Source organism: Pyrgilauda ruficollis, unplaced genomic scaffold (assembly GCF_017590135.1).
Source record: "Pyrgilauda ruficollis isolate IOZ18807 unplaced genomic scaffold, ASM1759013v1 scaffold41, whole genome shotgun sequence".
Lineage (NCBI taxonomy): Eukaryota > Metazoa > Chordata > Aves > Passeriformes > Passeridae > Pyrgilauda > Pyrgilauda ruficollis.
This window is the reverse complement of record NW_024525601.1, coordinates 5,900,002-5,927,833: the sequence shown is the minus strand read 5'-3', so window position 1 is coordinate 5,927,833 and position 27,832 is coordinate 5,900,002. Positions and strand designations below refer to the sequence as shown.

The 27,832-nt window shown below is 37.9% G+C and overlaps 1 protein-coding gene across 3 annotated transcripts in view; it reads right to left on the bottom strand.

Annotated features, from left to right (window-relative positions):
• The window catches only part of MYOM1 (myomesin 1), a 75,220-nt gene that overhangs the window by 33,353 nt on the left and 14,035 nt on the right, over positions 1 to 27,832 (bottom strand). For 2 of the 3 annotated variants that reach the window (XM_041477576.1, XM_041477577.1), the window contains exons 4-17: positions 25,109 to 25,319; positions 23,058 to 23,215; positions 19,343 to 19,435; positions 18,408 to 18,496; positions 18,222 to 18,281; positions 16,680 to 16,844; positions 15,928 to 16,089; positions 12,654 to 12,795; positions 10,313 to 10,512; positions 8,635 to 8,691; positions 8,133 to 8,257; positions 6,279 to 6,462; positions 5,099 to 5,273; positions 2,748 to 2,869 (exon numbers count right to left, since the gene is read on the bottom strand). In XM_041477576.1, coding sequence (XP_041333510.1) covers positions 2,748 to 2,869; positions 5,099 to 5,273; positions 6,279 to 6,462; positions 8,133 to 8,257; positions 8,635 to 8,691; positions 10,313 to 10,512; positions 12,654 to 12,795; positions 15,928 to 16,089; positions 16,680 to 16,844; positions 18,222 to 18,281; positions 18,408 to 18,496; positions 19,343 to 19,435; positions 23,058 to 23,215; positions 25,109 to 25,319 — 1,943 coding nt within the window. Of the gene's footprint in view, positions 1 to 1,808; positions 1,827 to 2,747; positions 2,870 to 5,098; positions 5,274 to 6,278; positions 6,463 to 8,132; positions 8,258 to 8,634; positions 8,692 to 10,312; positions 10,513 to 12,653; positions 12,796 to 15,927; positions 16,090 to 16,679; positions 16,845 to 18,221; positions 18,282 to 18,407; positions 18,497 to 19,342; positions 19,436 to 23,057; positions 23,216 to 25,108; positions 25,320 to 27,832 lie in introns of all 3 variants that reach the window. The other variant, XM_041477575.1, reaches the window with a different exon arrangement.

Sequence of the window (27,832 nt, the reverse complement as noted above, 5' to 3'; positions counted from 1 at the left end):
GTTTCCTAATTAGGACAACATTTATGTGCTCAAGGGAAGTTTCTGGAGCTGTAATAAGAAATGCAGGATGAAAGCCTCCACAAACCAAATGCAAAATCCAAACTGCATTGGAATTAGTTTACAGGATCCCCTGTTTTTGAAAAGCAGGCTAATACATAGCAAAAGAATGTGTTGCAATTGCAGCTCTGATGCAAGTGATCAGGACTCATTTTACTCTGTGAAAAATGAGGAACTAAAACTAGCATTGCAAACACTAGCAAAAAAATTGGAGATGCAATGATTTGTTTTCTTTTGCAGAAAGCAAACCCCTTTTCACAAGACAATATTTATTGCAGTTTTCTTTTTTTTTTTTTTTAACATAGTCTCACATTCTTTCCTCTCAATAATTGCCTTTATCTGTTTCTTTTTTTTCTTTTAAATTTATATACTGTGCAAATTTTATCATTGCACCCATCATGTGGTCTTACCTTAATGGAAGGCAGAGTGATCACAGGCACTGCAGCATGACCAGAAATGGAACATGTCTTTTACTGGAGCTTACATTAAAAAATATGTGGCATAATCCTCCTTCTTAGATTTTTTTTAAAACAATACAGAAATCATTCATTTCATCCCTACCCACTTTCTTATATTTCTTCTGTATCTAGTAGGAAAATGCTTGCCCACATCCAATATATAACATACCAGTAAAAAGCCTTACTTGTGCCCCTGAAGTCATACTTTGGATGAAAATCCCACATCATATATGTCTCCTTTTGTGTGTAATGTTTTTTATTGGTGTCAGCTAGGCCCAGGTGCCCCTAATTTGTTTTCTGTTCAACATTTTGTGTCTCACTTCAGAGGCCTAGGGAGCAGTTTAGTTGCCTGGCCAGGTATCAGGACTCAAATGATATTCAAGCCCCACATATCTTGGGCAAAAATGGGTGTCTAGGCACTGAAATTTAAAATATGATTTTGTGTTTGTGCCTATAAGTTAATATGTTTTCCTCCTTACGTATCATTATTAGTCAGAGATGGAACATAACATTCATTAGCACAGTGTGTCAGCAGGTAAGATGTAGCTTAGGCTAAAATCCACACAGGAACTTCATATTTCCTAACAGAACACAGATTTTCATGCTTACCATCATAAACAGATTTTGTTTCCTTCCCACATATATAACCCAGAGAACTAGGTAACCAGATTCCCAACAAATTACTGAAGTGATTTAGAAATAATACATCACCTTGGATACATTAATATGCAGTCTAACAAGCCATTAAATTACTAACCATATTGATGTGTTTCACTTTCATTAACCACTAAGTTTGTAAAGTGATCTCCAATACCATTACATGCATAGTGATCTTAATGGAGAGTTGAACACATAATTAATAGGTTTGATAGAAGATACATCACTGTAGAGCATGTCCACTTGTGGCACAGTTGAACAGAAGTTACAGCAGTCTGAAGTGGACCTACCAAAGCAGCAAAGTCTATTTATTTCATTAATTCTCACCTGTATCTTTCTTCTTTGTAACTTTTTCCACTGTCAAAAGATCCCCGGGTCGAGACTTACTTGCCTGCTTAGCAGCAACTTTTTGTGGTGCGGATGTGACAGCGTCCTTAACTATTCCTCTCGTGTTACTGTCTCCTGCACTCCCCAATTTGCCACAGCTACTGGGCAGTGTCTCTCTATTAAATTTAGCATTGCATTTTAGCAAAGCATCTGTGTCAAAGATAGGCTGGGAGGCCTCATGCATGCCTTCCCAGCTGGTAGTGCGGTCTGTTAGTCCAGCAGCTTTACCACTCAGTTCAGGACACACACCATGAAGCAATCCTCCCCCTATAATTGCCAGAAAACAGCAAAGACATTTGGATTTAGAACACATTCTTTTTTCTTCATTTAGGCAACAGAGTTAAGAAATGCATGCAGTGAACAATACAACTGAAGCATGACAAGTCACTGTGTTTATGCATAAAATGTTAAGCTTGAATTCAAGAAAATTTGAAATGCATAGAATACCTCTCGGCCTGCTCACAAATAATGTTTTTTTTTTAAATAATGTCTAGTATTCAGAGCAGAAAAAAGATTTAAAGTTAATAGTATTACTTTGCTATAGTTATTTTAGTCTTAGATCTTCCAGGTCACGTTTGTGTTCCTATGAAGATGATCTCACAAAATTGCCCTAGGCCACATGTCTCTGCTCTAAGGTTGAGAGGTATGCAGCTTCAATACAAATGAGAGTGAGAGTGCTGCAGACATACAATTCATTCTAGTCCAATGATCTCATTAATCTTTATGGATTAGTTCAGGCAGTGGCAAACAGAAACAATCCATCAGCAAAGGGAGAACACACAGGGTTATAGAAGGTGTACAGATAACACATTGCACTATTAGGTTTAGTCATGGAAATAAATTTCTTAGGAACTGACTGTATATAGGATGGTGTGGATTAGAGGTGATATACCAGATTAGAGAATCAGAATGGCAATCCATTTTCCAGGATACCTATTAAGTGAACTTGGCAGTGCTCTCATACAGTGGTTCAAAAGAAACACCTGAAGAAAACTGGATGGTGAAGGTGAACAATGTACAAGAGGGCTATGAGTGTGAAACTATGTCTGTGAGACTATAGGATCTATGGATAAATTATGATTTGTGAACAACATTGTGAATGAAAGCAATTAATTAGTCACTAATAATTGCTGAGAACATATTTACTTAATTAATTACCATTGAAAGGGGCAATGGGAAATAGCTTACCAATGGCTGCTTTCACCTCTATAGGTTCTGATTCCTGTGAAAATTCACTGAGTCCCGCTGCATTTACAGCTCTGACTCTGAAAATGTACTTCTCACCAGTGCTGAGCCCATGGCAAACAAATCTGAAACAAACCAGCCAAGGAATATTTAGGAAGTATTACAGAAAAAATTAAAGTTTTAAGGGGCAAAAGAAAGCATTTCTTCCATGATATTTATTCTGGTTTCTAAAAACCCAAGACAAACCATGACCCCAGTCACTTATATGAAGGTCAGAGAATGCAGAATCTGGGCACCTCGTTCTCACAACAAAGTCTAAACTCATCTCTTTTAAGACACACTATTTCAACACTCTTTCCCTCTTGAGACAACACAAATTTCTGTGTTACCACAGGGTCTACCTTACTTCTGCCTGTATATAAAATCCATTCTTCCTAGTAGAAAAATGTGAAAAGCTGCACAGGTAAGGTCTATATTTGTTTCTTGTGGGATATTTTCATGACACAAGTAAAAAACACATGTAACACATAAATCCCTTCCAATCATAAATGAAAAATTGCAGTTAAAAAAAAATTACAGGGCATTGTATAGGAGATAAATTATTTTTGTACTTCACTTTCTTGCTTCAATACATGACAATAATCCAAGTCAGACCAATTCTTTTATTTGAAGATAATAGTTTACTTGATAATCTAATTGTCACATAAAAAAAATCCTCATAAATTTTCTCTGGCATCCACCCTGAAAACACAAAACTTCTGAAGACAGGAAGAATTTATTTAGGAATACATTGTGGTATGGAAATTTAATTTTTTTGTTTAAAATCCCATTTATTTTTCACAGGTATTTTAAGTATATTTTATTCCATGTTATTTTGATTTTGTTCTACTTTATAATGTAATAATAATTGCACTACCAATGCTGATCTCATGCAATGGCATATGAAGCAACTAGAATGTGGAAAACAAAATCAAAGTTTTGTTTTGGGGTAAGGAAAAAAAAAAACTGAATGAAAATTTTCAAAGTGGAATTTTCCCTACCCATCCTATCAGACTTTTCCAAATCATTTGCTTTCACTAGGGTGTGTGCAGAATTTCCAAAGATCAAAACATACTGTGTAAGGCAAGCTATGAGCTACAGCTAATGCTTTAAGATTGACTCAACCAGAAAAACCAAGAGCTAACAGACAGCCTGTGCCTGACTGCATCATATATTATATCACACTGACTAAAAATGCAGTGATAGAAACCTATGCAGTGTACTTGTATCACAATATATAGTAGCTCAGAACAGTATTTTTATTTCTACAGTGGTTAAAAGTCACATATATTTTAAAATAAGCAGAGAGCACGAAACTTCACCCACTTTCAATATAACTGCAATATAACTCATAGAAATAGATATGAAAGGATGTAATAATGGCACACATAAATACAATATAAATGAACTAAATAATATAAAGGACATTGTTGCGTCTGTGTTCAACTTAGGTACTTCTGATATACTAAGCATTTACAATGCCCTTCTAAAGAGCAAAGCTGGTCCAGGAGTGTTTAGCAGAGTTTTACTTGTTGTAATAAGGGTTGTCATGGATAGCAAGTACAAGTAAGCAGAATCAGTCATAACAAGCAGGGAGTACTTCTGCATTGGCATCAATCTCCTAGAGGAAAAAGTTCTGCACTTACTGTTTCAGACTCTGAAGATTATGTACTTATTCAAACAAAACCAAATCTTATTTATCTCAGGAAGTTTTAAATCTTGATTATTTTTTCTGACTGGAGACGAAGCTTCATATAGGTAAGATATGTGGGTTTGTACCCAATATTTGAGTCTTCATTATTTCTTGATGATTACAAGTGAAAGAGCAGTCAGAAAGTAATATTTTTAGTGGAATATAGTCCACATGTCCTCCTGACATCCCAGATACACAGTCCAGAAATGTTTAGAGCAGTCTTCCAAAACAAAGCACTTTGCTTCCAAACATTATACAGCTTAGTTCTCCACATTTGTAACTTCAGTCATTCCTCAATGTCCTGCTTTTCATCAAGCTGCTAGGCTGTACAATATCTAGAAGTAGCAAGCTGCTTCTCTTTTCTTCATTAGCAATGTCCATATTTCTTCCCCCTTGACTAATTGTTTCTAATATAAGGTTGATTATAATTTCTCTTTGAACAAAACTCACTGTTTGAAATATGTTTTCACAACTTCTTAGGAGCTTCACATGCAAGAGGGATTCCAGCCTGCTGGCTACCACAGAGAGATTAGCTCTACCACTACTAATGGCTGGAAAGCACATATATACAGTACATCAGACATTGGTGATAATAATATTTCCATGGTTTAAGGTTAATTACCTTGTGCCTTTCACTGGATTGTTGTTACATGGTTCCCAACGACCAGATCCCTCCACACTTGACTCAATGTAGTACCCAACCAGCTCCTTGGCATCTGGGGGCTCTGTCCAAGTGACAACCACTGAAGTATCTGTGTTCCTAGTTGGCATAATACGGCCGGGAGCTTTGGGAATATCTGTGTGAGAAAGGCAGATACAAATTAGTGGCCTGCCAGTAAAAACTTATAAATAAAATAAGCATGAAATTCTATTCCTGATTATACTAGCATGACTAGTACAGAATCTTCAAAAAACTGCTCTGATACAAATTCAGTAATCTGTCAGGACAGGACAGGACAAGACAGAATCAGTAGGCTCAAGCCTTTGGTGGTGGGGTTCCTCGCTTCTCAGGATTCAGTGTATTTCCTTAAAATCATATTTAGTTTATCCCCTTGTTATGAATATTTGCAGCAGATATTGATTTGGAGCTTTTTAAAAGAGAAAATGCGCTAGGTGCACATTAAAGATCTTGTGCAGCCCACAGGATAAGCCAGAAGCCAAGGCTCCTGTTAAGTAGCAAAGGGTAGCTGTAGTGTTTTTTAAGAAGAGATGTTTTGCTCTCCTTAAAAAATGTATTCCATGGGCACCCAAATGCTCTGAGAAGTCAATATGAAGTGAACAGAGATCATTTGGGAACTGGATTGAAATCTGCATTGCTGTTTGGAAACAAATCAGTGATGTAGGTGTAGCTACTGATGACTTTCTGTATTGAAAATCTTGGCTTCTCTTCCAGTGAAAATAGTCTCTGCTTTCAATGTAAGTATTAAATTTTTCACTTTTGTTTAATTTGGCAAACAAGGAAGGTTAGACTCTGCTGATGTCTGGGCTTTTTTTCAAAAAAGGCTCTAAGTAAAACAAAACATTTTTGTACTTCCTTGAGTTTTCATTTTCTTTTGCTATTTGCAGTCTTTGCAGTTCTTGGCATCGTTATTTGCAGCTTAATTTCCTTGTTTTGCATCTGTCATTTGACTACATTAAAGGCTGAACAACCCAAACAAAAATTATTTTAGCTAAAGGGAATAAATCACTGAATGCTTTTCATACACTTGAATTATTTTCTGGGCAGTTACCTGCCTGCAGACAAAACAATTACATCACAAACTGGAAAGTTACCATGGAGGTAATTTAATACACACGCTTACCAAGTTTGTCATCCACTACAGTGGCTTCAGTTGCTTCTGAGGGTTCACCGATTCCAGCAGAATTGCAGCAGCGAACTCGGAAGCAGTAGGATTTGCCTTCAGACAAATCAAAAACTGCAAAGCGAGGGGACTTCACAGGGATCTCGGTGTTCACCCTTTGCCAGTCCTCTGTGCCAGCAACACACTGCAGTCAAACCCAGAAACCACGTTTAGAACAGAAGCATCTGAAGGCTGAGCATCTCACACATCAAGGCTTTCTGCCTGGGCCACCAAGTTCATGTCTGCTGTGGAGAACAGGGAGACACATCCCTTCTTTGGGGCTTTCCACAGAATGAGTATATTTCAAAGCTTATGAATCTGACAGAGGTTCACCTACTCCAGAAAACATACATAAAAGTTTACTGGTTTTAACATACCAGAGCTAAACGCTCTCCACTGCAAGGAAGTGATGTCATTAACTGCACCCAGTCTGGACCACTTTCCAAATGAGATTTGCAGATATTCAGCATTATGCTAAGAGCAAAACCCTAACATTATCACTTTGCTTCTAGATGCTCTTGTGGCACTCCTGGTGTTTTTGGGGTGGCTTTCAGAATTAATAATGATTTGACCCTCATTTTCCAGGAAAAAAAAAATAACATTTGCAATTAATTTGTGAATTGTTTTTACTTCCATGGGTAGAAAATCTACATACCATGATCACTTATACCACTAATACTTTTTTGCTTTGATTTATATGAAGTATACTTTCAAGTAAATGATTCTGGTTTCTGAGGGATTCAAATTCTCATCTGACTGTGTGACATTGGTGCTGAGTACTCAGCATGCAGTCGATTATTAAAAAGCTTTCTTACATGGAAACTCAAAATTCATATATTCACCCTCTCTAAGGCTGTTGCTAAGTGAAACTCATTTATTTAGACCAGATTTTGTGTGAGAGATGGAAAACACATAATGGAAAGATATTTATGTCTCCCTTGATGACACCTCTAGACTGATAGGAAAAAACATTGATAAAAAAGGTTATGAGCCAAGAGATGCTAATAGGAAGGGTGATGGTGTGAAGAATTTTCTAGGCTAGCAGCCATGCAAAAACATCTCAGGAAAGCACGTGAAATTAAAACTGATTCAGAAAAATTAATTAAAAATTAAAACTGAAATTAAAACTGATTCTGTTTAAGGAGATCAAAATAGAAATTTTGTGATCTTTGTTGAGTTGGTGGAGCAAATGTAAAGCTAATGCAGAGGATAAACATGAAAAGGCAGCTGGAATAGAAAGTGCTGATGACAAGAAACTCTTGCAAAATGCTTCCATCCAAAATGTTAACAATCTGTCCTGCCAGACAAGCTTCATTAATACAAATTTTATACATATAATTATATATATGGTACTATGTATATATATATATAATATATATATATATATAATATCATATATGTCTATCATATATATTTATGATATTATTATATATAATATACATTATATATAAATAAACATGCATTTTTTATTTTTATATATATATATCTATATACACACATAAAGCATGTGACTTTGCTCTGTGCTTTCACATTTTAGAAGGAGTTTTATTCTCTCTACTTCAGGTAGGTCAGTGACACAATTCAAGAAGAATATTACTGGGTGTGACGCATTCTTCATCTACTTTCCTATTTCCCATCTTTTTTTTATTCCTAGTTTATCTTAAGCTACGGTTTCAGTTATCTGGATGAACTTCTAATCCTTGCCCTAATTTTCAAGTCTCAGACAGAAACGAGAGTTAACCAGAGGTCCAGAAGAGATGACAATACAAATGTAAACTATTGCCACAGCATGATTCTGATTTTGTCCAATTTTACCTTTTCCACAAAGTACATGATACCCTCATGGCCCCGCTGTCCAGGAGGTTTCCAGCTAAGCACAACATAGTTCTTGGTGGCCTCAATAACTTGGAGGTCTGTGGGGGGACCAGGAACAACACCCTCTGAAGGACAGGGAAGAATAGGAAAGGGAATTTGGATTTAATTCTTCCATTTTTGTATCAGAATTAGCATCATAATTAAAAAATAGGAGTATTGATATACCTCAGCACTTAATCTTTTTTTTTTTTTTAATGTAGAGTTAAAAGTCTTCTAAATATTGGATTTAAATTTCCTTCTTTAATTCTAAGCATGATTTTGTTAGGTCCTGAATAATGAAACTTCACCTCAAAAACCAAGTTGTTGAGTTATTCAAGGTCAAGTGATTCTCAGAACAGCAAACTTTGGGTGTGTGCCAAAGTTCACTGAACTCACTCAGAGCTTTCCTAATTACTGAACCAGCTTCACATTAGACATTTGTAGGCAAAAGGGCTGTGTTTACCTGCAGGTTCTTCCTCAGTCACAATAATCTGTCCAGTCCAAGGAGCAGAAGGGTGACCTGAAACAAATGTCAGAGATAACACAATGAGAACAATGAGAAAACTGACTCTTTTGTGGTTCAAAACTAAAACTTGCAAGATCCCCCTAAGCTCCATTTTTGGTTATTGCTGTGGCTGTTGCTCATGTAGCAAGCTAGTTACCCAAGCTAGTTGTAGGCTTACCAGCTTGAATATTGAGAGCAGCTCAGCGTTTAACATAGCTAGAAAATCCACTGAAACATCTACTCCTTCCTGAAATGTCACTGAAGTCTCCTAGGTGACAAGCAGAGGTATTTGGTTCACTCAGCTCTTCATTTTCAGAGAATTAGTTTCAGCTTTATTTCCCATCCTCTATTCCTTTGGTTTAACAGTTCACTTATTAAAGGAACAGCCAAATTCCAGCAGGCTGCATCTTGTCTCTTTTTAACCACTTTCTCTCATGTTACCAGCTTGTAAATCATGGGTCACAGTCACAAACAGTAACAGCTCAGCCTGACTCAGCATGTCCACTAGATAAACTTGGGTGTCTCTCTGAGCAACCAGTATGTTATCACACTATTGCAGTTATGCAGCTTTCAACCAGGTCACTGCACTTTCAGAGATAATTTTTGCAAACACTCCGCCTCCACGTTGTTCACCTTACATTGGCTGACCTGATTTGGAGATGAAAGAAGAGAGGAAGCAGGTGGGGAGAAAAATTATGAGGGATGAGAGAAGGAGATATAACAGGAATAGGCCACCAAATCCAGACTTCACCTCCTGTGACAGCTTCCATGCTGCCCATTGAGAAGAGCCCTCTGCCCTCCCCAGGCTTAGGGTTTCACATCTGCCTGAGTGCAATGTTTCTTGGCAGTGCCAAGTCTCTCTCCTCTGGCCTTTTGTTTTATCTTGAATGAAACAAATCTAGATCATCTGGCTGCAGCACTACACACAGTAGCTCACAGAAGCTGGGACCATGGGAGCACTGTAGCTTTGCATAAAATACCCCTTCACATTGGATCATTTTGAATTGTAAAACTTCAGAAATATGTAGAAATAGATTTTGAATAGAAGTAGAAATTTATTTTAGGCATATGATTGTGCAATATGCATAGAGAGATGGGTTTGGAAGCAAAATGTCTGAGACGTTGTGAGGTCAGAAGAGAAATATCCTTGACTTGTAAAATGCTAACCTTTAATGTAGAGAGGCTGGGATTTGTTGGGCTGTCCTGGTGTTGTTCTGATGTTATTGCAAGACTTGGATTGTCACACGAGAACAGAAGCGGCCACCCTTGTCTGTGGCTCAGACAGAGACTATTCACAGGATCTGTTCAGCTATTTTGTTGGCTGAACAAAAGCAAGACTCTCTAGGCAATTAAACTCTCCTGTGCCTTTCCCCTGCCTTCCTGCAAGTTTGGAGCATAGCACTGCAGTCAACCAAAGTCATTTCAGCAGATAGAACACTTAGTGCAAAAAGCACTAAGATTATTTCTTCTTGGCAAAGCTGTCGCCAAAGGATATTTTTGCTTTGCATTGCTCCCTCTGGTGGGATTTTGAAGGCTTATGAGTTGACAGTAATACTTTTTTTTTTCTATTTTTTTTTTTTTTAATGAATTGTGATTTCTTAAACCTCTCATGCAACCTGTAAAAAGCACATCTTACTTCTAAGCCTGGCTCTGTCTGCAGGATCCAGAGCAGCCACAGGCTCTGACACCCGGGACGGCAGGCTGACACCAGCCTTGTTCACAGCTCGGACTCGGAAAATATAGGAACGGCCTTCAATCAGACCAGTGACGGGAAAACGAGCAAACTTCACGGGATTCTCATTGCACTGGGTCCAGTGGGAGGTGCCAACCTCACACCTGAAAAATACAAACAGCAAGAGCAGGAAGGGAAAAACATGAACTCAGGGCACCCCCACGCCTTTGCAGCTTCACCATCTGTTCGTGCTCGTTGCCTGGTCCGTACCAGTTTCCTCAGCAGAATTATGTACTGGTGACATCAAAGCAGCTGCACCAAGGCATCAGGCTGAGGCACCAGCTGGGCATGCACTAAATCCCTCACAGCTGCACCCCTTCTTTCCTGAACTGAGAAAGGGATAAGAGCAGACTCACTTCACTGTTTGAACCCTCCAAAGTATGCTTAGGGAGTGTCAGCTTTAGCTTACTTGAAGGGGCAGGAAATACGCATCCCTTGCAGTTGCCAGAAGGACACTACTTCATCGCTCCTGCACAGTGCTGCACTGTACATCCCACAAGATGCTGGGCTTCATGGGATGCAGAAACCCCCACTGTGAGTTCTGGGAGCAGCCCAGCACAGAGATAGCTGTGAATAGGTTAAAGTCGGGCACTCAGTCAGGCCCTGCTTCAGAGACCAGACCACTGGAGCTGCCAAGGGAGCCTGCGGTGTGCTGGCTGCAGTCCCTACAATGACAGGACCCAGCGTGGTGCTTCTGGTCCCACACCTGTGAAGCTTCACACGTATCAGGAGGCTGGTTTATGGCAGAAGGAAGATATGAGAGTAGCCACTTCAACTCAGCAGGGCAGGAGAAGCCTGTGGTGATGGCTTCCCTGTGTCCAGCAACATGGTCAACAGAAACATGACCTTTCAGCTTGGAAGAGACTATCTGGTGAGATATCTGCCAAAGAGAAGAGTACAGTCCCTACCCATATTTCTTGGTACATGGAAGAATCTCTCCTGAGAATTGTTACCATCCCACTCAGGGTGGTTTTGTGGTTCTTGTGTCTGCTTGAGGTGAGGGATGCCAAAGCTTTGCTTCTACCATTAGCGCCAACCAGTCCTGCTGGCTCATCCACAAGGCAGGGGCTACCCTGGCTGAATATTTGGGTCCCTAAATATCTTTAGTGGGATCCAACACTGGAGAGCAGTAACACAGCTTTGAATTTGGGAGCAAATGCAGAATAAACAAGGTGAACACAACAGAAAAAGCAAAATGCCATTTCTCTTGCAGTTACTCTTAGGGCTAAGATCCCTTAATAGCCTAGCTTTAACATGAGATATTATTGTTCAGAGTCTAACCTTGACTTTTGTTTAGGACTTTTCAATGAATGTTAAAGAGCCATAGCTTGGATCTAACAGAGCACTGTTACAGCAGTGACTGGCACTCAAAAGTTATCAAAACAATAAAGTTGTATTTGAGTGTTGCATTTATTTCACAAAGCAATACCCTCTTTTTACTGAGATATACTTTATGCATATTCAAAGGCATAATATAATTACATATTTCATATATATATATATACAATAAGTATATATATATATATATACAATAAGTATATAAGTATATATGTATATATGTATATATGTATATATGTTTGAGTGTTTTTTACATGCATTTGAATAATCCCAGAGGAACCTCATATGATGGACTCTATTACCAAAATTCAAACAAATATTAAGCATTGACAATCACTGCAAGTCTCAAAATACTGACTTAATTTCTTAAATCAGAAGCTTCTAGGATCCTGCCACTGTGTATGAACATGGAGGGTTCATATTTTTAAAAATAATTTCCATGAAGCTTGTGAATCTAACAAGCTGGAATAACAACAGCATTTGGGAGAGAAATCCAAGTCCCTTTGAGATAATATTTTGCTTTCTGGTGCATAGGAACTATTAGGAGAGAGGCAGGAAAGCCCTGGTACTGAAGGAGCCACAGCTGCCTGATGAAGAACTACCTAACACTACAAAATCCTGTGGCCTCTCATGCCTCGGAGGAAGCAGCCAGGGCTGAGCTGTGCAGATCTGGCAGAATCTTTTCTATGCAATTAAATGAAGCAAGATGTGATTATTTCCATGAAAGGTAGATCAGGGCCAGCCAATCAAAAACAACAACAACAACAACAAAATCAGTTTTCTTCTGGCCAGCAACAAGAATGAAAATAATAAAACATGTTTTATCTCATGTTTTGCAATGTGCCTTTAGTTTTTTGAGTTGGAATGAGCAGTAATATGAGTTCTCCAGTCCAGCACAGTCACTGACCTGTCAATGAAATACCCAAGGATGGGGTTTCCTCCATCGACAGCGGGTTGCTTCCAGGAGACAATGACATAATCTTTGTTGGCATCTAAGCACTGCACATCTAGTGGTGCTCCAGGGGCTCCAGGGATTTCAGCATCAGCATCTATGAGGATGGAGAAATATGTCTGTAAATGTGAACCACAGTCCTTTCACAATTATTACTCTTGAAGGATCAAATTGTGTTCCTAGTGACTTCAAAAAAGTATTGCTTTTATATTGCTAGTGTTTTTCTAGGTTTTGGCTTTTCTTTGCAACATTTACAAATGTTTCATATATTACAGCATACTGCAAATGTAATTCACCTAGGCATTTTAAATAGAATTAGTACCATGCATTCTGGTTAGGTGCTGCAAGAGACACTGTTGAACTAAAAACTTGGCAGCCAGGCAATAGTTGAATTAAAAGTATTCACCCACTGGATATAACAATACTGAATTAAATATCTTATCTCCACTCATAGTTCTTCATTGTTTGATTCTGGTTGGCTGTGAACTGCAAAGGTTCCAAAACCTTCTGAAGTTTAATTATGTTACACACAGATTATCACTGTGGAATACAACCTTCATAAGGATAAGTGTATTGTTCCTCTCAAGTGTTTATACAAATCTGAGGTTGCTGGTGTCAAAGGGCCTTGACTCCTGCATCAGCTTCTGGACCTGTCTTATCTAAAGCTTTGAAAAATAGAGCATAATGCTGGGCACTGGGGAATTTTTACTGTTTACAAAGAGTCTAATTTGTGAGATGATGCAATCGTCATGTAGAGAAAAATAACCTTTGCAGCAAGATTCTGTGAAAGACTTTCAAATAAGAGATGTTGTTTCCCTGCAGAATGACATCAATTTGTACAACTGAGAGCTACTTCAAAAGAAGACCTAGGAGTTATATACCTGAATAAAAAATATTTGCTGATAAATATGATTCATACATTCCATATAAACCTGAGTTCTCAAAAAGGTTTAATGTTTCAAGGCATCATGATTTTGACTTTCATGAAAAAATGCCTTGTTAGAGAATTTAATATGCTTCATTAAGTAAAACAGTAGTCTTCCTAAAAGAAAAGAAAATCCCAGCAACACTTTGCAGTCTTCTCCTATAGTCAGAGTAACATCACATGTTACTCTTGCGCCAAAGTTGCCGAGTCCAGGTTCTAATTACAGGTAATGATGCATTTTTAAAAATGGTAACATACAGAGTAAACCATCCAGTTAACATCGCAGAATACTAAGAACATTAATAGTAACAACAAAATGTCTTGAGAGACCTCTTTTTGACAGGTTTTAATTGCCCATATTTACCACTTGACAGAATGTGAGACAACAGTTTCTTTCCAAGACAGACTGGGAAACAGCTGGGAGAACCAGCACTGCTGATCAGCCTCTAGGAGGCTAGGATTTCATCCCTGATGGCTTGCTGACAAATGATGACCTGTAGCCATGGCAGAGGAGTCACACATGCTCTGGAAGCCCATCTGAATGTGTAACATTATGAGCCTCCCTTCCATTGATACACTGATTTCTGTGTGTGACACATAAAGACAACTGCCCCAGCTTAAATGCCAGAGCTGCCATTTAAATAAAAGTTGGCTACAGTTTAGGAGGAGCAATGAGGAATACAGTAGCCAACCAAGATTGTGGGGACCATTTAAACAGGAATGTAGAATATAATTGATGTAGATAGAATTTGGTAAACACACCCATTGGCTAGGAAAATACTCTACTGAAAGGGGTAGTGGGTTCAGTCAGGTCACACCTGTGTTGCCAGAAAATGTAATAGGATTGAGGGTGATCATTTATTTATATGGCAGCACAATGTAAAACAAGTAAAGAAAGACAAGTCCTATTTCTTGTCACAAAATCTCACTTCAATAGGCTCTTTCTTCAGGTGATGAAAACGTCTGCTTCAGTTGTATTTTCTGGGCAGGTTGTCATCTCACACAGTTTTGCTGGACTTGGCAACAAGGACCCATTCTGGGCATGGTCTCAGAGCCAAGAATTTCCAGAGCCTTTTCAATTAGCATTACACACTTCAGCTGCTTTTAGCAGCTGGGACAGATATAGAATCAACACACAACATGATAGCCATGACTCCTTTTAAAGAAATAATTCTTAATTGATATTCAGTGAAGTTTTTGATGGTACAAGCAAACAACATTCACAAAAAATTACATTTTAATTCTACTCTTCACTGCATTACTTCAGAGAATCACAGTGGTTGAGATTGGCAGACAGGTCCAGGTACTGTCTAGTTTAGCCCCTGGCTCAAAGCAGAGTCAGCCAGAGCTGGTTGCCCAAGGCCATGTAAAATCAGGTTTTGAGTGTCTTCAAGGACTGAGACTCCACAGCCTGTCTGGGTAACCTGTACCAGTGTCTTCTTTACTCCCCTCCATCACGTACACTTGGATAAACTCCTCCCATGATCTCTCTTTTCCGAGCTGAACAGTCACAGCTTTCTCAGCCTCTCCTCATATGAAAGATGCTCCAAGCCGTAAATCACCTTCACATCCCTTCAGTGGCCTCACTTCAGTGAGCCCATGTCTCTTTTGTGTGGGGGATCTCAGAACTGGATCTAGCATTCTAGATGAGCCCCATCAGTGCTGAGTAGATGACAAAGATCCCCTCCTCAGCCTGCTGGCAATGCTTTTCCTAATGCAGCCCAGGATGCCACTGTCTTTGTGACAAGGGCACATGTTCCCCTTGGTCCACCTGGATCCTTCCTGAAAAGCACCTCTCCAGACAGACACCAGCCTATTCTGCTGCATGAGATTATGTTTCTCCAGCTGCAGACCTTTACGTTTCCATTCCACTGTATATTTTCCTGCAGTGAGCATTAGAGAGAACCCCTCAAACTGAGCAGAAAATCTTGATAAAAATAGTGCAGTTTAGTTTGCAGTGGGATGGTTACAAAAAAGCATTTGTAACTTATTATGTGCATTTTTTCTCCTTATGACTGATGTTCAGCACTCTGAACATAATACCCTAAATTTCCTCCTGAGAATGTCAATGGAGTTTAGAAGTCTTCAGGCAGATGACACCAAAGCCTGACACATGCATGGATTTTTTCCAGAGATAATGACTGGAATGTACATTGCTAGAATTTATCAATAGAAAATAATTATTCTGTTGTGATGAGGGGTGAGAAGGATGGGGGGGAAGCACCTCAAATATCTGAGACTGATTTTGCCAATACGTTTTGCCTCAGCTCTGTAGTGAGTTTTGTGCACAAGACAGTGTTTTACCTCGAACAAAGACATAACCACTGTACTCCTCATAGTACTCTCCCATCGCCACTCGGAGCGTGTAAAGACCTTCATCTTCCTTGTTTGCATGAGTCAGTGTCAGAGAAGCTCGCTCCCCGCTCCACTGCATCTGCACCCATTTGGATGGTGTGATAAGAACACCTAGGAATCAGAGAACTTCATGATGAGCACCAGCAGGATCTACTGACGAATAGATTCTGAGTACGGAGAATATATTGGGATAGATTGGAAATACAAAGGAGACCACTCTTATCAGACAACATTCTGTCTTTGAAAACAGTCATAGATAACATCTAATTCTGCTCTTGTGATAACTTTGTCTTTGATTTCAAAGCATTACTTCAGAAAGCAATAGTTTTTTATATTTTATCAGCTGTTGCAGAACACTGCAACTACTTAAAAGATATCTTGGTGTATAAATAAATAAATAGTAAAAGCTATATGAGCTCTATAAATGGACCACATAGATGCTGGCTCTGATAAAAATGCTTCTAATTTATATTTTTTTTAAGAAACAAAAAAATCTCTAGAAGACTTTTTCATAGTGCTTTGTCAATTTTCTGTGGTTTCACATCGAAATGCTAAATTATTAAACAATTCTAGCTGAAAAAGAGAAAATATCATTGGAAAATCTGAGAAAGTGATGACCAAATCATAATGCTGACACAAGCTGAAATAAGTAAAGATTTACATGAAAGAAGTTTATATTTCTTCTTGTCAAACATTCTCACCATTTCTGTACCACTCAATGTCTGGTTTGAAGCGCTTGATATCAGGATTGATGACAACTGTGCAGCCCAGACTCATTGTTTCCCCTTCTCTCCCAAAGGCTACATCAAACTTGTCGACAAAGCTGATTTCAAACCTGGAAGCATAGCCATGAGGGGTAACAGCAACTGTAAAAGAGAAGAAAAAATGTCTGGCTTTCTTTCCTTCTGTGACAAGTTTAGGAAGAAAAAGTACTCAGTGATTATGAATACAGTCACAGGTAAAGTTCAAAGTATAAATAGGAACAATATGTATATTAAGTCATCATCTTCAGAGGCAATTGGAGCATTGGATAACCCAAGTCCTTTCTGTTGCAGAGAATCAACCATCCCTTCATTCATACAAGTTCTCACAGCTAATTAATTTTAGCAGGGAGGGGCTTCTGCAAAATTTCATTTCAGAATTTTCAAAATTTCTAATCCAATGTTTTATCATAAGGTTTGTTTTATAACTGAAAAATATTTCTATTTGTGATTAATTATTTGTTCAGGTCAAGTTGATCTTCAGCTTATATGGTTCTTCTCTTTCCCCATTTTAACTCCTTGCTCTATTTCAGAAAAGTCATGTGTCCACTCAGCCTTTGTTTTTGTAAGCTAATAAGCTTTTGTGAGGGCTACTATTAATATAAAATGGTAGCCTGTTTCTATTCTTGTTCCTGAATACATCTTTTTGGATGCTGTGTGTCCCAAGTAGTGCAGTTTTTCAGACAGAACATCCTAAGTGCCTTTCACTTGTACTGTACATACATGGCAGAGGGGCTTCCATGCTTGTTTTGAAAACAGTTCAGTTGATAAAAAATAAGGTCACACTTTTACTCAACTAGCCTACACTGATAACTTTCCCTCTTCCTGTGAATGAATATATGCAAATCCTGACATTTCTTTCCCATAAAGAAGTGATGAATCCCAAATTTTATTTGAAATATATGAAAGTCTCATCTGTCAAACATTTCATGGGGTTCCTAGGGCACCTTCACCCACATGGCATATGTGGGTGGATTGTCTTATCATCATGGAAGCACGAATGCCAGATTGTTAAAAAGTGAGGTTCTCAGGTAAAACAAAATACAATTTTTACCTTGATATACACCAAAATAGTCTAATTGAGTTCTGGATATGTAATTCTTTCCATGCATTTTCTGTTCATTTTCACATCTTATGAAACCACATAATCAGCAGATAACAATTAAGCCTACCTACTCAATGTAGGCACATGCTTCCCCATGGCATGTTTTACACATTGCAAAAGAGAAAGTGGCTCTCTTTGACAGGTTCTATTTCATAGTGAAGTGCAATATTAACAGGATATTTCTTATATAATCCAGCAGATGTAGAAGGCAATGCCATTTCCTCCTGCTAATGAGGCTAACACCATCCCAAATTGTAAAGCTCCACACCCCTGTAGATCAGACCTGCTTCTTTTTAAAATAATATTACTAAATATTCTGCTTAATCATGATGTCACAACTATAAATGGAAGTGTCAAAGAAACATATTGTAACTTACATGGAGAGAGGGAAAGATTTCTAGCATGCAAAAGACTTGCATCAATTTCTCCTTTGTACCCTACACAGAAAAAGACAAAACCGTCACTACCAGCAAGAGGCAAAGGCTCTGTGAGCCACAAAACCAAAACTGGTAATGTGCATCTTAATAAAAAAAAAGCCTTGAAGGAAATATTTTGCAACCTACTCTTTACCACGAGGGAAGCATAAACCGAAACTTCTCCTTTAACATTCATAGCAGAGGCATGATACTGGGCAGTGTCATCAAAGTCACATCTGAAATGATAAAAATGATTAGGCAGAGCACCCAGTCGCTCCTTGGTGTAGCCTCCCTGGTGTTTTAGATTAAGAAAACCTCAGAAATCTGGGTAAAATCTATTAAGCAGAAGCTTGGGAGACAGACACGCTGGACACTGGACCGATTGTAGCCATTAGGTTTTTTTCAGTGTTAAACCCCAGAGTTTAAAATAAATGTCTCTTTTCAAATATCACTTAGAGATTTGAAATTGGGAATACAGCATAAGTAGAAAAAATTATCTTATAATATTCATTGCTTCTACGAAGAGATGCCTAACATGGAACTTGCAGGAATGGTAGGTTTCATAAAATATTTTCAAAGGGCACCTTACAGTAAAAAAATTGTCAAATCCAGGTTGTTGTTGACTAGGACTTATGCTTTCAATATTTTTAATGCAAAGGGTGTGAAAAAATTTTCCGTTTGGAAGATGAGTACTGTTAAAGATCTTTCTTGTATATAAGTGAGGACATCTCAGTTCTTTTCCTCATTTCAGCAAGAATTGTAATCATTGCTGTATTTGAAAAACAGTTAGTTCACATATTTTTACATGTTTAATTGTACTCATCAAGCAGACAGAAGAAAAAAGTAATCATAGATGTCCCACTTTTCTGACTCTGCCATAAATAGGATATCCAGATAAATAATCCAGATAGATAATCCAGATAAATAATTCAGGTAAATTGCATGTCCTCAGTTGATATCCCTGATATTACCTGACTTGATATCTCTCACATCCCCAAGAGGTATGTTCACATTTTGCAGCTCTCATTCTATAGCAACATTTCAGCTAAAGCTGTTTGTGAAATTATTTAATATTTCCTTACTCGGTAATCTCCAGGGAGTGCAGCCCATATCGACTTTGAATGATATACTTGCCAGGGTGAGCCTGTACATCAATGGGCACATTATTCTTGTACCTATGGAAAAGCAAAGAAGCAGTATGTCACAAAGACAAGTCATTCCATACTTTAAAAGGTCAGGTGCATGATATTTGAAGTAAAACATCAGTAGAACATCATCATTTCTCTTTGATAAACTCTAGTCTAACTCCCTGGGAAGACACTACATATCTCTGGAAGTGTAACCTTTCTCTCTTTTTCTTTGACCTGCCCCAGGTAGAATTTATTCTCAAATAAAAAGAAGGAAATAGTCTTGAGTGGGATGAAAATCAGCTCATATTACCACAAACTTCATGTTGCCACTTGTAAAAGAAAGGAGAAGTCACATGAGCAACATCTCAGAGTTTTGTAAATGGCAAATAAAAATTTTGTAGCCTCTTTACCTACCAGTCATCATAAACATTTTGTTTGGTTTGCATATTTGACCTACTTTTAAAACCTTTATATACACAAAAAATGTCAGGTAGAAAGTTAACTTTTTTGTTTACTCCCAACTCAACAGGGTTAGACTGGAATACACTATGAGTGTTTTCTGGCATAGATATATCTTCAGGTAGGAAAAGTTTACTGTTCAAAACTCCCAGTTGTCCTGGTTTGAAGGAATGAATAAACCAGTGCTGTGAGCTGGTACCACCAATTTCAGAATTTATACAAACACCTTGAGACTCTCATAGTGGAAGAACAGTGGTGCATGATAAATTCTTCCTCTTTAGTTGCTGCATAAAATGTCACTCATTCTGGATAATACAGTGTAACCAAGTAAATGTCTGAGTCCTGTCTTAAGCCAGCACTGGAAATATGGAAAAAACTGTCATTAGAAGTCTAATAAATAAATAAATAAATTGCACTCTGAATTGTATTCAGTACATTTGGCATTGATTTGAGGTCCATAAAGAAAAAACATTTCCTGAGTGTCTTACTTTACATAGCTTCTTCCCTGTTCTTCACAAGGTGTATACACATAAAGTGAAACGATAAAGGATGACAGATAAAAGTATCTTCACCTTTTACTCTGATGTAGCTTAAATAAATCTTTATTCTCACAACAGATAACCAGAAAAATAAGTTTGGGTCTTCATTTCAGATTTTATATTTTAAACCTTTCATGATTTTCAGTCAGGAAAGGGAACTGGTCTGGTGTCAGTGACTTGCCCCACTTCACCAAACAAATCAGTAATTAATGACTTTATTTTCACCAAGAATATTATCAGTTGAATACGTCTCAAGATGAAGCCATATCCACAATAAATCTGAGAACTGTCTTTCAGCACCATCAGCATTGTACAATAAAGAATATTTCCCTCACTACAAATACTTGGGCATAGCAACACACTGAGAGTTTTCCAAGTGCTTAAGTAAGGACCATAAACCCTAATGCTTTTTATCCTCATCTTCCTCTCAGCAAAATGTCTATGAAAAGGGACTCAATGCAGGGCAGCACTCTCTATTCTATATCAATTTGCAGAGATGCCTGACCTCATTACTCTATTATCCTGGCTTAGGCAGTGAATAATACATGAATCCAGCAAGAGTAATACATTCACCACCACTCTTCACCTTATCTGTGAGCTGGTGCCCCCCCAGACTGAACTGCCTGGGAACATCAGGCCATCTTTGTATTACTTCCAGTGTGTAAAATATTTTAGAAAATAGAATAATGTCATCAGTTCTTAATATTTTCCAGGGCATATGGAATTGTGTAAATAGGACTTAACTCCACAGTATCTTTACATTTTCTCCAAAGGGCTGGGCAACTCTTGGATCCTATGGCAGCAAAGTTGTTTGGTAGCACGGGGTGCTGTGCAGAAACAAGCTTTTGCTGGGTCATGCCAACAGCATGAAGACTTTCACTTCTTTTGTCTTCACTATCGGGTTAGCAAAAAGTAATTTATTCAATTTTTGTTTATTTATATTCGTCTATAGAAAGAATAGGACTCGTGTTAGAAGGACCACTTGTTATTTCTGGAAATGCAAATTCCAGAGCAGCCAAGTCATTAGCTAATGTGGGACTGCAACCTCTCACTGTCATTAGGCACTGATAATTTATGCTTTCTGCTACTGGTTTCAAATGTCCTGGGTTTTCCATATGCTTTTTTTCTTCCAGGGGAGTCAGAACAGCTGCATCAGGCAGGCTTTCTTTAGAGAAAGTCCATAAAGCTTTATAGTTTTTCAGGCACAGCATGAAAAGGTCTTCATTGCTTATAGAAAGAATGACTGTCTGCAATATTCTACTGACATTTTGTTAGAAAGGCTGAATGAAAGCTGACAGATCCAGGTCAGCACTGTTCTATATCTTAGAGCAAAGACACCTGCTGAAAAGGATGTGATCTCTTTTTGTTTGGGGTTTTTTTTTTCCATTAGTAGCCTGTGGCAAACTGAAATCCCTTTGGAATTCAGATGTACAGTAAAATGATGTATTAATTTCCACCATCCACATTTAGCACTTAGATGAAAGGCTGGTTCACAGCGAGACCAAAGACAGACAGCTGAAGGCTCAGTTTAACCATGTCAGGTCTGGGGGATAAGGTGAATCTCAACCCAAGTGAAAATGACCCAGCTCTTGAATTCTTGGGTAGCATTCAGGTTACAGAGCTGGATTATAGCCATGAGCATAGCTGACCATCGCTTATATCCAACTGAGACCAGATCTGAAGGGCTTGTCTGGAATCCTCTCCAGGTGGAATGTGAACACAGGGCACTTGTAACCCTTACAGGACAGGAAGACTGTGTCCATGCAGAGCCTGGCTGTCAGAGTCCCAGGAGAGAGATCAGTGACTTTGTGGACTTAGCTCTGGCCTATTAATATACCTCTTAATAGCAATTTTTGACAAGCCCTGACATCAAGGTTTTCAAGACCTAAATAAATGCAGAGTCCCTTAAGCAATTCAAGTAGCAAATTGCAATATATTATTATTACATAACATTATGATATAGTAGATATTTCCCTTCCAACTCAGCATATTCTGTGATTCTGTACAATTTTCCAATACTTCCAAAGTTTTCATCTTACTTGGATAGTTCCAAAGTCCTGACTTTGGATGGTACCTGAAGTCACTGACTCCAAACACTGTCCATGTGTCTGCTATGAACACATCATCATTACTGAGATTTCACAGCATCATCAAGGGATTTCTGTTCATGGAGATTTGGCACTGAACTGCTCAGCTGCCAAAAAGTTTGCCCTTGATCAAAGCCTGCTTTAATGCTTCAGTGACATTAGTGTCATTTGTAGAACTAAACCCAAGTATTTGGAAAATATTATCAAAGATAGTATGATAAATTAAACGGCTATTTTTCCCTAATCATCGACAGAAGGAATATATTTGATGTCTCTACCAAATAAAAAACAGTCTATTTATTTCTAGTGCTGTTACACAAATATTTTAAATATTGTTATATTAGTTAATTCACTATAATAATTATATAATTATTTGTGTTGTTATTATTATTACTTCATATTAATATTTTGCTCTTTTTCTGTACAATGTGACTTGAAAGGTGTTTGACAGGCCTGCCATCAGTACGTGATTTTTTTTTTTTTAATTTAACTTATTTCTTTCCAGAAAAATGACTACATTTACTGAGATGACTTCAGATTCTGGTTAAGTGGTGACTTTCAGTGCCAGGGATACAAACTTACCATGTAACACGGGGTTCTGGCCAGCCAGCCACAGAACAATTAAATCTAACATTTTCCTTTTCCCAGATAGTGTGGGAACGAGGCTCAATGATAAACTCAGGAGGATGTAAGAGTTTATCTTGATTCAACTTTCTATGGAATGCCTGAGTCTCTTCTAGCTGGAAAAGAAACATTTTATTATACACTTGATTATAGCAGCAGTTAGAAGTGCAAATTATTAATGCCAAACCAAACCATTCAAAGAAACCCCAAACCAAACAAAAAAAAAAAAAAAAAAAAAAAGAAAAAGGCAAACCCCCATGCAATTGTTTTCTTAAACCTCCAGACATACTTAATGTATTTATCTCACCTGAACACAGAAAATAAAGTTTTCATTTTCCAGAAGTTCTCCTTCCAAAATAACTAGATTTGATTTTACAGGGTTTTTCTCCTCAAAACTATTCTAACTAAAATAATATTCCGTATTTAATTACTTGTTTATTATTTTAAGTACAGAGTGGAGGTGAAATAGGCCTGAAACTCAGATATCTTCTGTACTTGTTCTGATGCAAGGCTCTCTATGCCTAGGTCATCTCTGACCTAGGCATAGAGATGACCTAGGCACCTCTACTACTTTCAAACCTTTCAAACCTTTCCTCCTGACAGGATCTTTCATCCTCCCAAGGAGAATGGTTCAGCTGGTTCAACTGCTTGACTATCCACAGAGCTGGAAAAAAACCTCCTAATATGGTATAAATCTTGCTTTCTGCAAATTAAATGATTTCTTTTCTTCCCTAACTTTGAAATATATGGGGAATTACAGGTCCCTGTATTCAGGTTATTAAAAGAGGACTTTTATAAGCAGAGCAATACCAGTTTTCCCTACAATGGTTTCTCAGTACTGGACAGGTTCTATTTGTCCTCAACATTCATCAAACAGTGACTGCTCTTTATCATAGACCCATCAGATTCCAACACAACTAAACAACTGCTCCTTATGTGTTACTGATAATGCTCTAGATTGGTATTTGTTTTTATACAGCTGTCATTAAATTGACTGACCTTTTATAACTCTCAGATCCTGAGGTACTTCTACGTAGCCAGGCATTCCTCATTTACTTTATATTTTCTTTCTGTGTGTAGTAATTCCCATTGGTTCCTATCCAATTTCACCCTCACTGTTTCTCAATTTTTGAGATGATTTTTTACTTTTTTACCTTGTCTTTGAAAGTGTTTACACCCTTTCCAACCTTATGTCATAAGGATATTTTATAAGCATATTGTCAATTCTTCTGCTCAAAACAATAAATAATAAAATATAGTAATAGTATAGTGTAGTGTAGTATAGCATAGTAATATAAGTAGTATAGTAATAGAAATAAAGTAATATATTTGCTAAACGAAACATATTTGCATTTACGTGTCCTGTCTGGTCACCACATATTTGTAATTATGCTCTGAGAATTATTTTTTGAGAAGTTGGACAATAATGCACACAGTTAGAGATTCAGTTCCAGATTTCTTCTCTAATTTATACCAAATTTACCCGAATTCTGTCCTAATTTATACCCAATGTTTAAAACTCTGGAGTGAACACTTTGGACAAGCCATAAAAGTCCAGAAATTACCCATTCACCTACTTATGAGCAAGATATTTCAGGTGGACATATATATATATATATATATATATAGATATATAGCCACATTTATTCTCTGCCCAGCAGCTGCCTAATCTTCCAGGTGAAGGATGCTGTGCCATTTAAATAGGAGTGGGCATGACCAAAGAGCCTTCCCTGGTCCCCTCCTCTGTTCTTTTCTCTCAGCACAGCAGAAGCACTCCTGGTGTCTGCCTGGGACACAGTGCCTCTCTCCTTTTCCATTTGATACCTATACAACAAGACTTTTAAGTAGTTCAAGAGATTTCCATTGAAAATATTTAGGTTTATTACTACCATTATTGTGATTGCCCATGGAGTAAATCAGGGCACTGGTGTGATAGGCACCTTACAAACACCGAACAAAAAAAGGCTAATTTTCTTTTCCAGCTTAAGTATTAATTTCTAATCTTTTACCGTTTTCTTCATGGCTACACGTTCAGCAGACTCCCGGATCGCCACTTTCCTTGATTTTTTTTCGTGATGTTCCTCTTCAGAAGTTGTCTTGGCCACCTTGCTGACACTAACTCCTTCCCCTGTGGCAAAAAGGTTCCTCTTGGCAACATATGCGGCACTTTCTTTAATTCTCTCTTCTTCGGTGTCTGTGATACCACTGATATTCACTTGTCTGAAAGAATTTTTAGAAAGCAGAATCCCATTGGAAATGCTGAGAACATGCTCCGTTTCTACTTGCTACAGAATCAGCCGCTATAGTGGCTAACACCCTTCTGCCACAACTCTCATATGTATTCAAAGCAGAAACATGGAAGGGATTCTGCAGAAAGACTGTGTATTTCACTATCCAAAGTCATGGCCATGTTCAGGGCCTCTCCCTCTAAATATGCCACACACACTTTCAGTTTACACATTATCCTGCTGTGGCTTTTCATCCCCAGCACTATAAAGACGAGTGTGAAGCACAACCACAGATCTTCAAGGTATTAACTTACAGCTGCAGCGTTTGTAACAGCACTGCCAAGGGGGCAAGAGATAATTGTAGCTGTATAACAATCAATGTCCTCACTCATTAATTATTAACACCCCTCCCCATCCCACCCTATATAACTGTAGACAACAATTCTCCATCCTATATTGCTATATATGCTATATAATTTATATATGCTATATAAATTCCACTATATTATCTTTCAGGAAGATAACTATGGATTTTCTTTCCTCTTCAGGCTTTGTACAGAGGTGAGACATAAAGTACTCTCAGTGGGTGCAATCCTGCTTCCACTCTCACACGTGGAGGTACCTTTGAAACCATACTGTTTTGGCACTGCCAGGACATTACAGCTGCTGTAGTGGTGCATGCACAATGAGAGTTCCTTGACTTAAGAAGAAGCATCAATATCCTCCTGCTGAATTTATTTACTTTAGGGGAACATTAGATAGCACACTGAAAACAAATTTGGTTTAAGTTCTCATTAAGTGCCATCTTGCAAGCACTATAGAAACATCACCTCTGTTTCTAGATTGCACTCAAGCACAGCCTCTCTTTTATTATAAAACACTTAGTATTACTACTACAAAGCAAAAAATAGAAGGAAGAAATTTTTTCTGGGTTTTTTTTAAAGATTGCCAATATTATGCATCTGACAGCACATCTCAATACTAAAAAAAAAAAAAAAAATTTAATTTAAGCTCAGAATTAAGTGTCCAGCCCCTTATATATGAAGTCAATTTGGTGAGATGCAAGGCAGTCAAGCAGTGGAATGCTGTAAACTTAATTACATTTAACAGCTGCTGAAAAGACTAAAAATCTTACTTAACAGCATAGAGCTTTGATCACCCTCAAACTCAACTTCCTGTGTTTCAGTCTGCTTTAAGAGGATGATCCTTAATAAATCAATGGAATGATAGATTCCCTCCACTGAGGCACACCAGCTGTCACCTGAAATATCACCTGAAGCTGCAGATATAGGGAAGAGATTTTTAAAAACAATTTTGAAAATATCAGTGTAATGCATATGAATATAGCTTTCTATATTCATTTTAAATTAATCCATGGCATTTTTCTTCAAAGGCAAACTGATATTATTTCCTCCTTAATTACATTAGTTAAGATCTCAGCAACTTCACAGTATGGACTGGTTCCTCAAGACATTAAGCATCTTTTGGGAGCTGATGAATATCCTCTGACTAAAATAGAACTCATCCTAGTCATCTGCAGTTGTAATCCCCAGATGCTTTTGATCAACAGTATTAAATATTTCGGTTTTCAAATAATTTCTCCCTGTTATAATCTTCCCAGATCAAAGAGAAACATGTTCCCTGAAATGACAAACGCAATAAACCAGCAAACTGTACCATTTAAGAGCAGATTTTACAGTCAAGTCTCAAGGGTTTCAGTAGAAAATAATTTTCAAACAGATCCAACCCCAAATGGCATAGGCAAAATATAATTTTAAGGGTATTTGCCATCTACAGTCCTTTGGCATAGGGTTATTAGTGATTGCAAATAGTTCCATGAACCACATTCAGCAACTTCAGCACTTATGGCATTACATCAAGCTCTGGGTGTTTTACTGTCTAAAATACCGCCTGGCTGTCCACAATTTTCTCTTGCAACGATTAGCCCAGGTATTTAAAAGGTGTTTGAAAGGATCAGTTGCTAAGTGAATAATCTGAGCAAAGTATTTTTTCTACAGCAGAACCTCAGGCTTCTGAAGTAGAGCTAAATAATGGAAATGGTGACACATCGCTGAAGGTCACCCAGCTCCAACAAACCCACAGAGAGATGACCTTTATAAATAACTATTCCTTTTAACAGCTCTCTGCCCATGGGAAACAACACATCAATTTCACTGGGGAATTTGGGAATGACATATAGCATGCACATGGTTCAATGGGCTTCAGCTGTTATCTTTCAAACAAAAATAAATATCTGAGTGGAATGTGGCATGCAACTTCCACAGTCCTGGCATGTGGTCATGAGCATGATGCCAACAGTGGAAGGCCTAAACCTTCCACTGGTATAGATACCATTTCATGCCATGTTGAGTTGAGCACTATACAGTCATCATATGCTCTTTTTAACTAATTTAGAACATTTTAAAAATCCCCAAACAAAATTTAAAAATTTTGTGTCATCTCAGTGGCAGAAAAGCACACACAGCTTTCTGAATTGCCATAAGC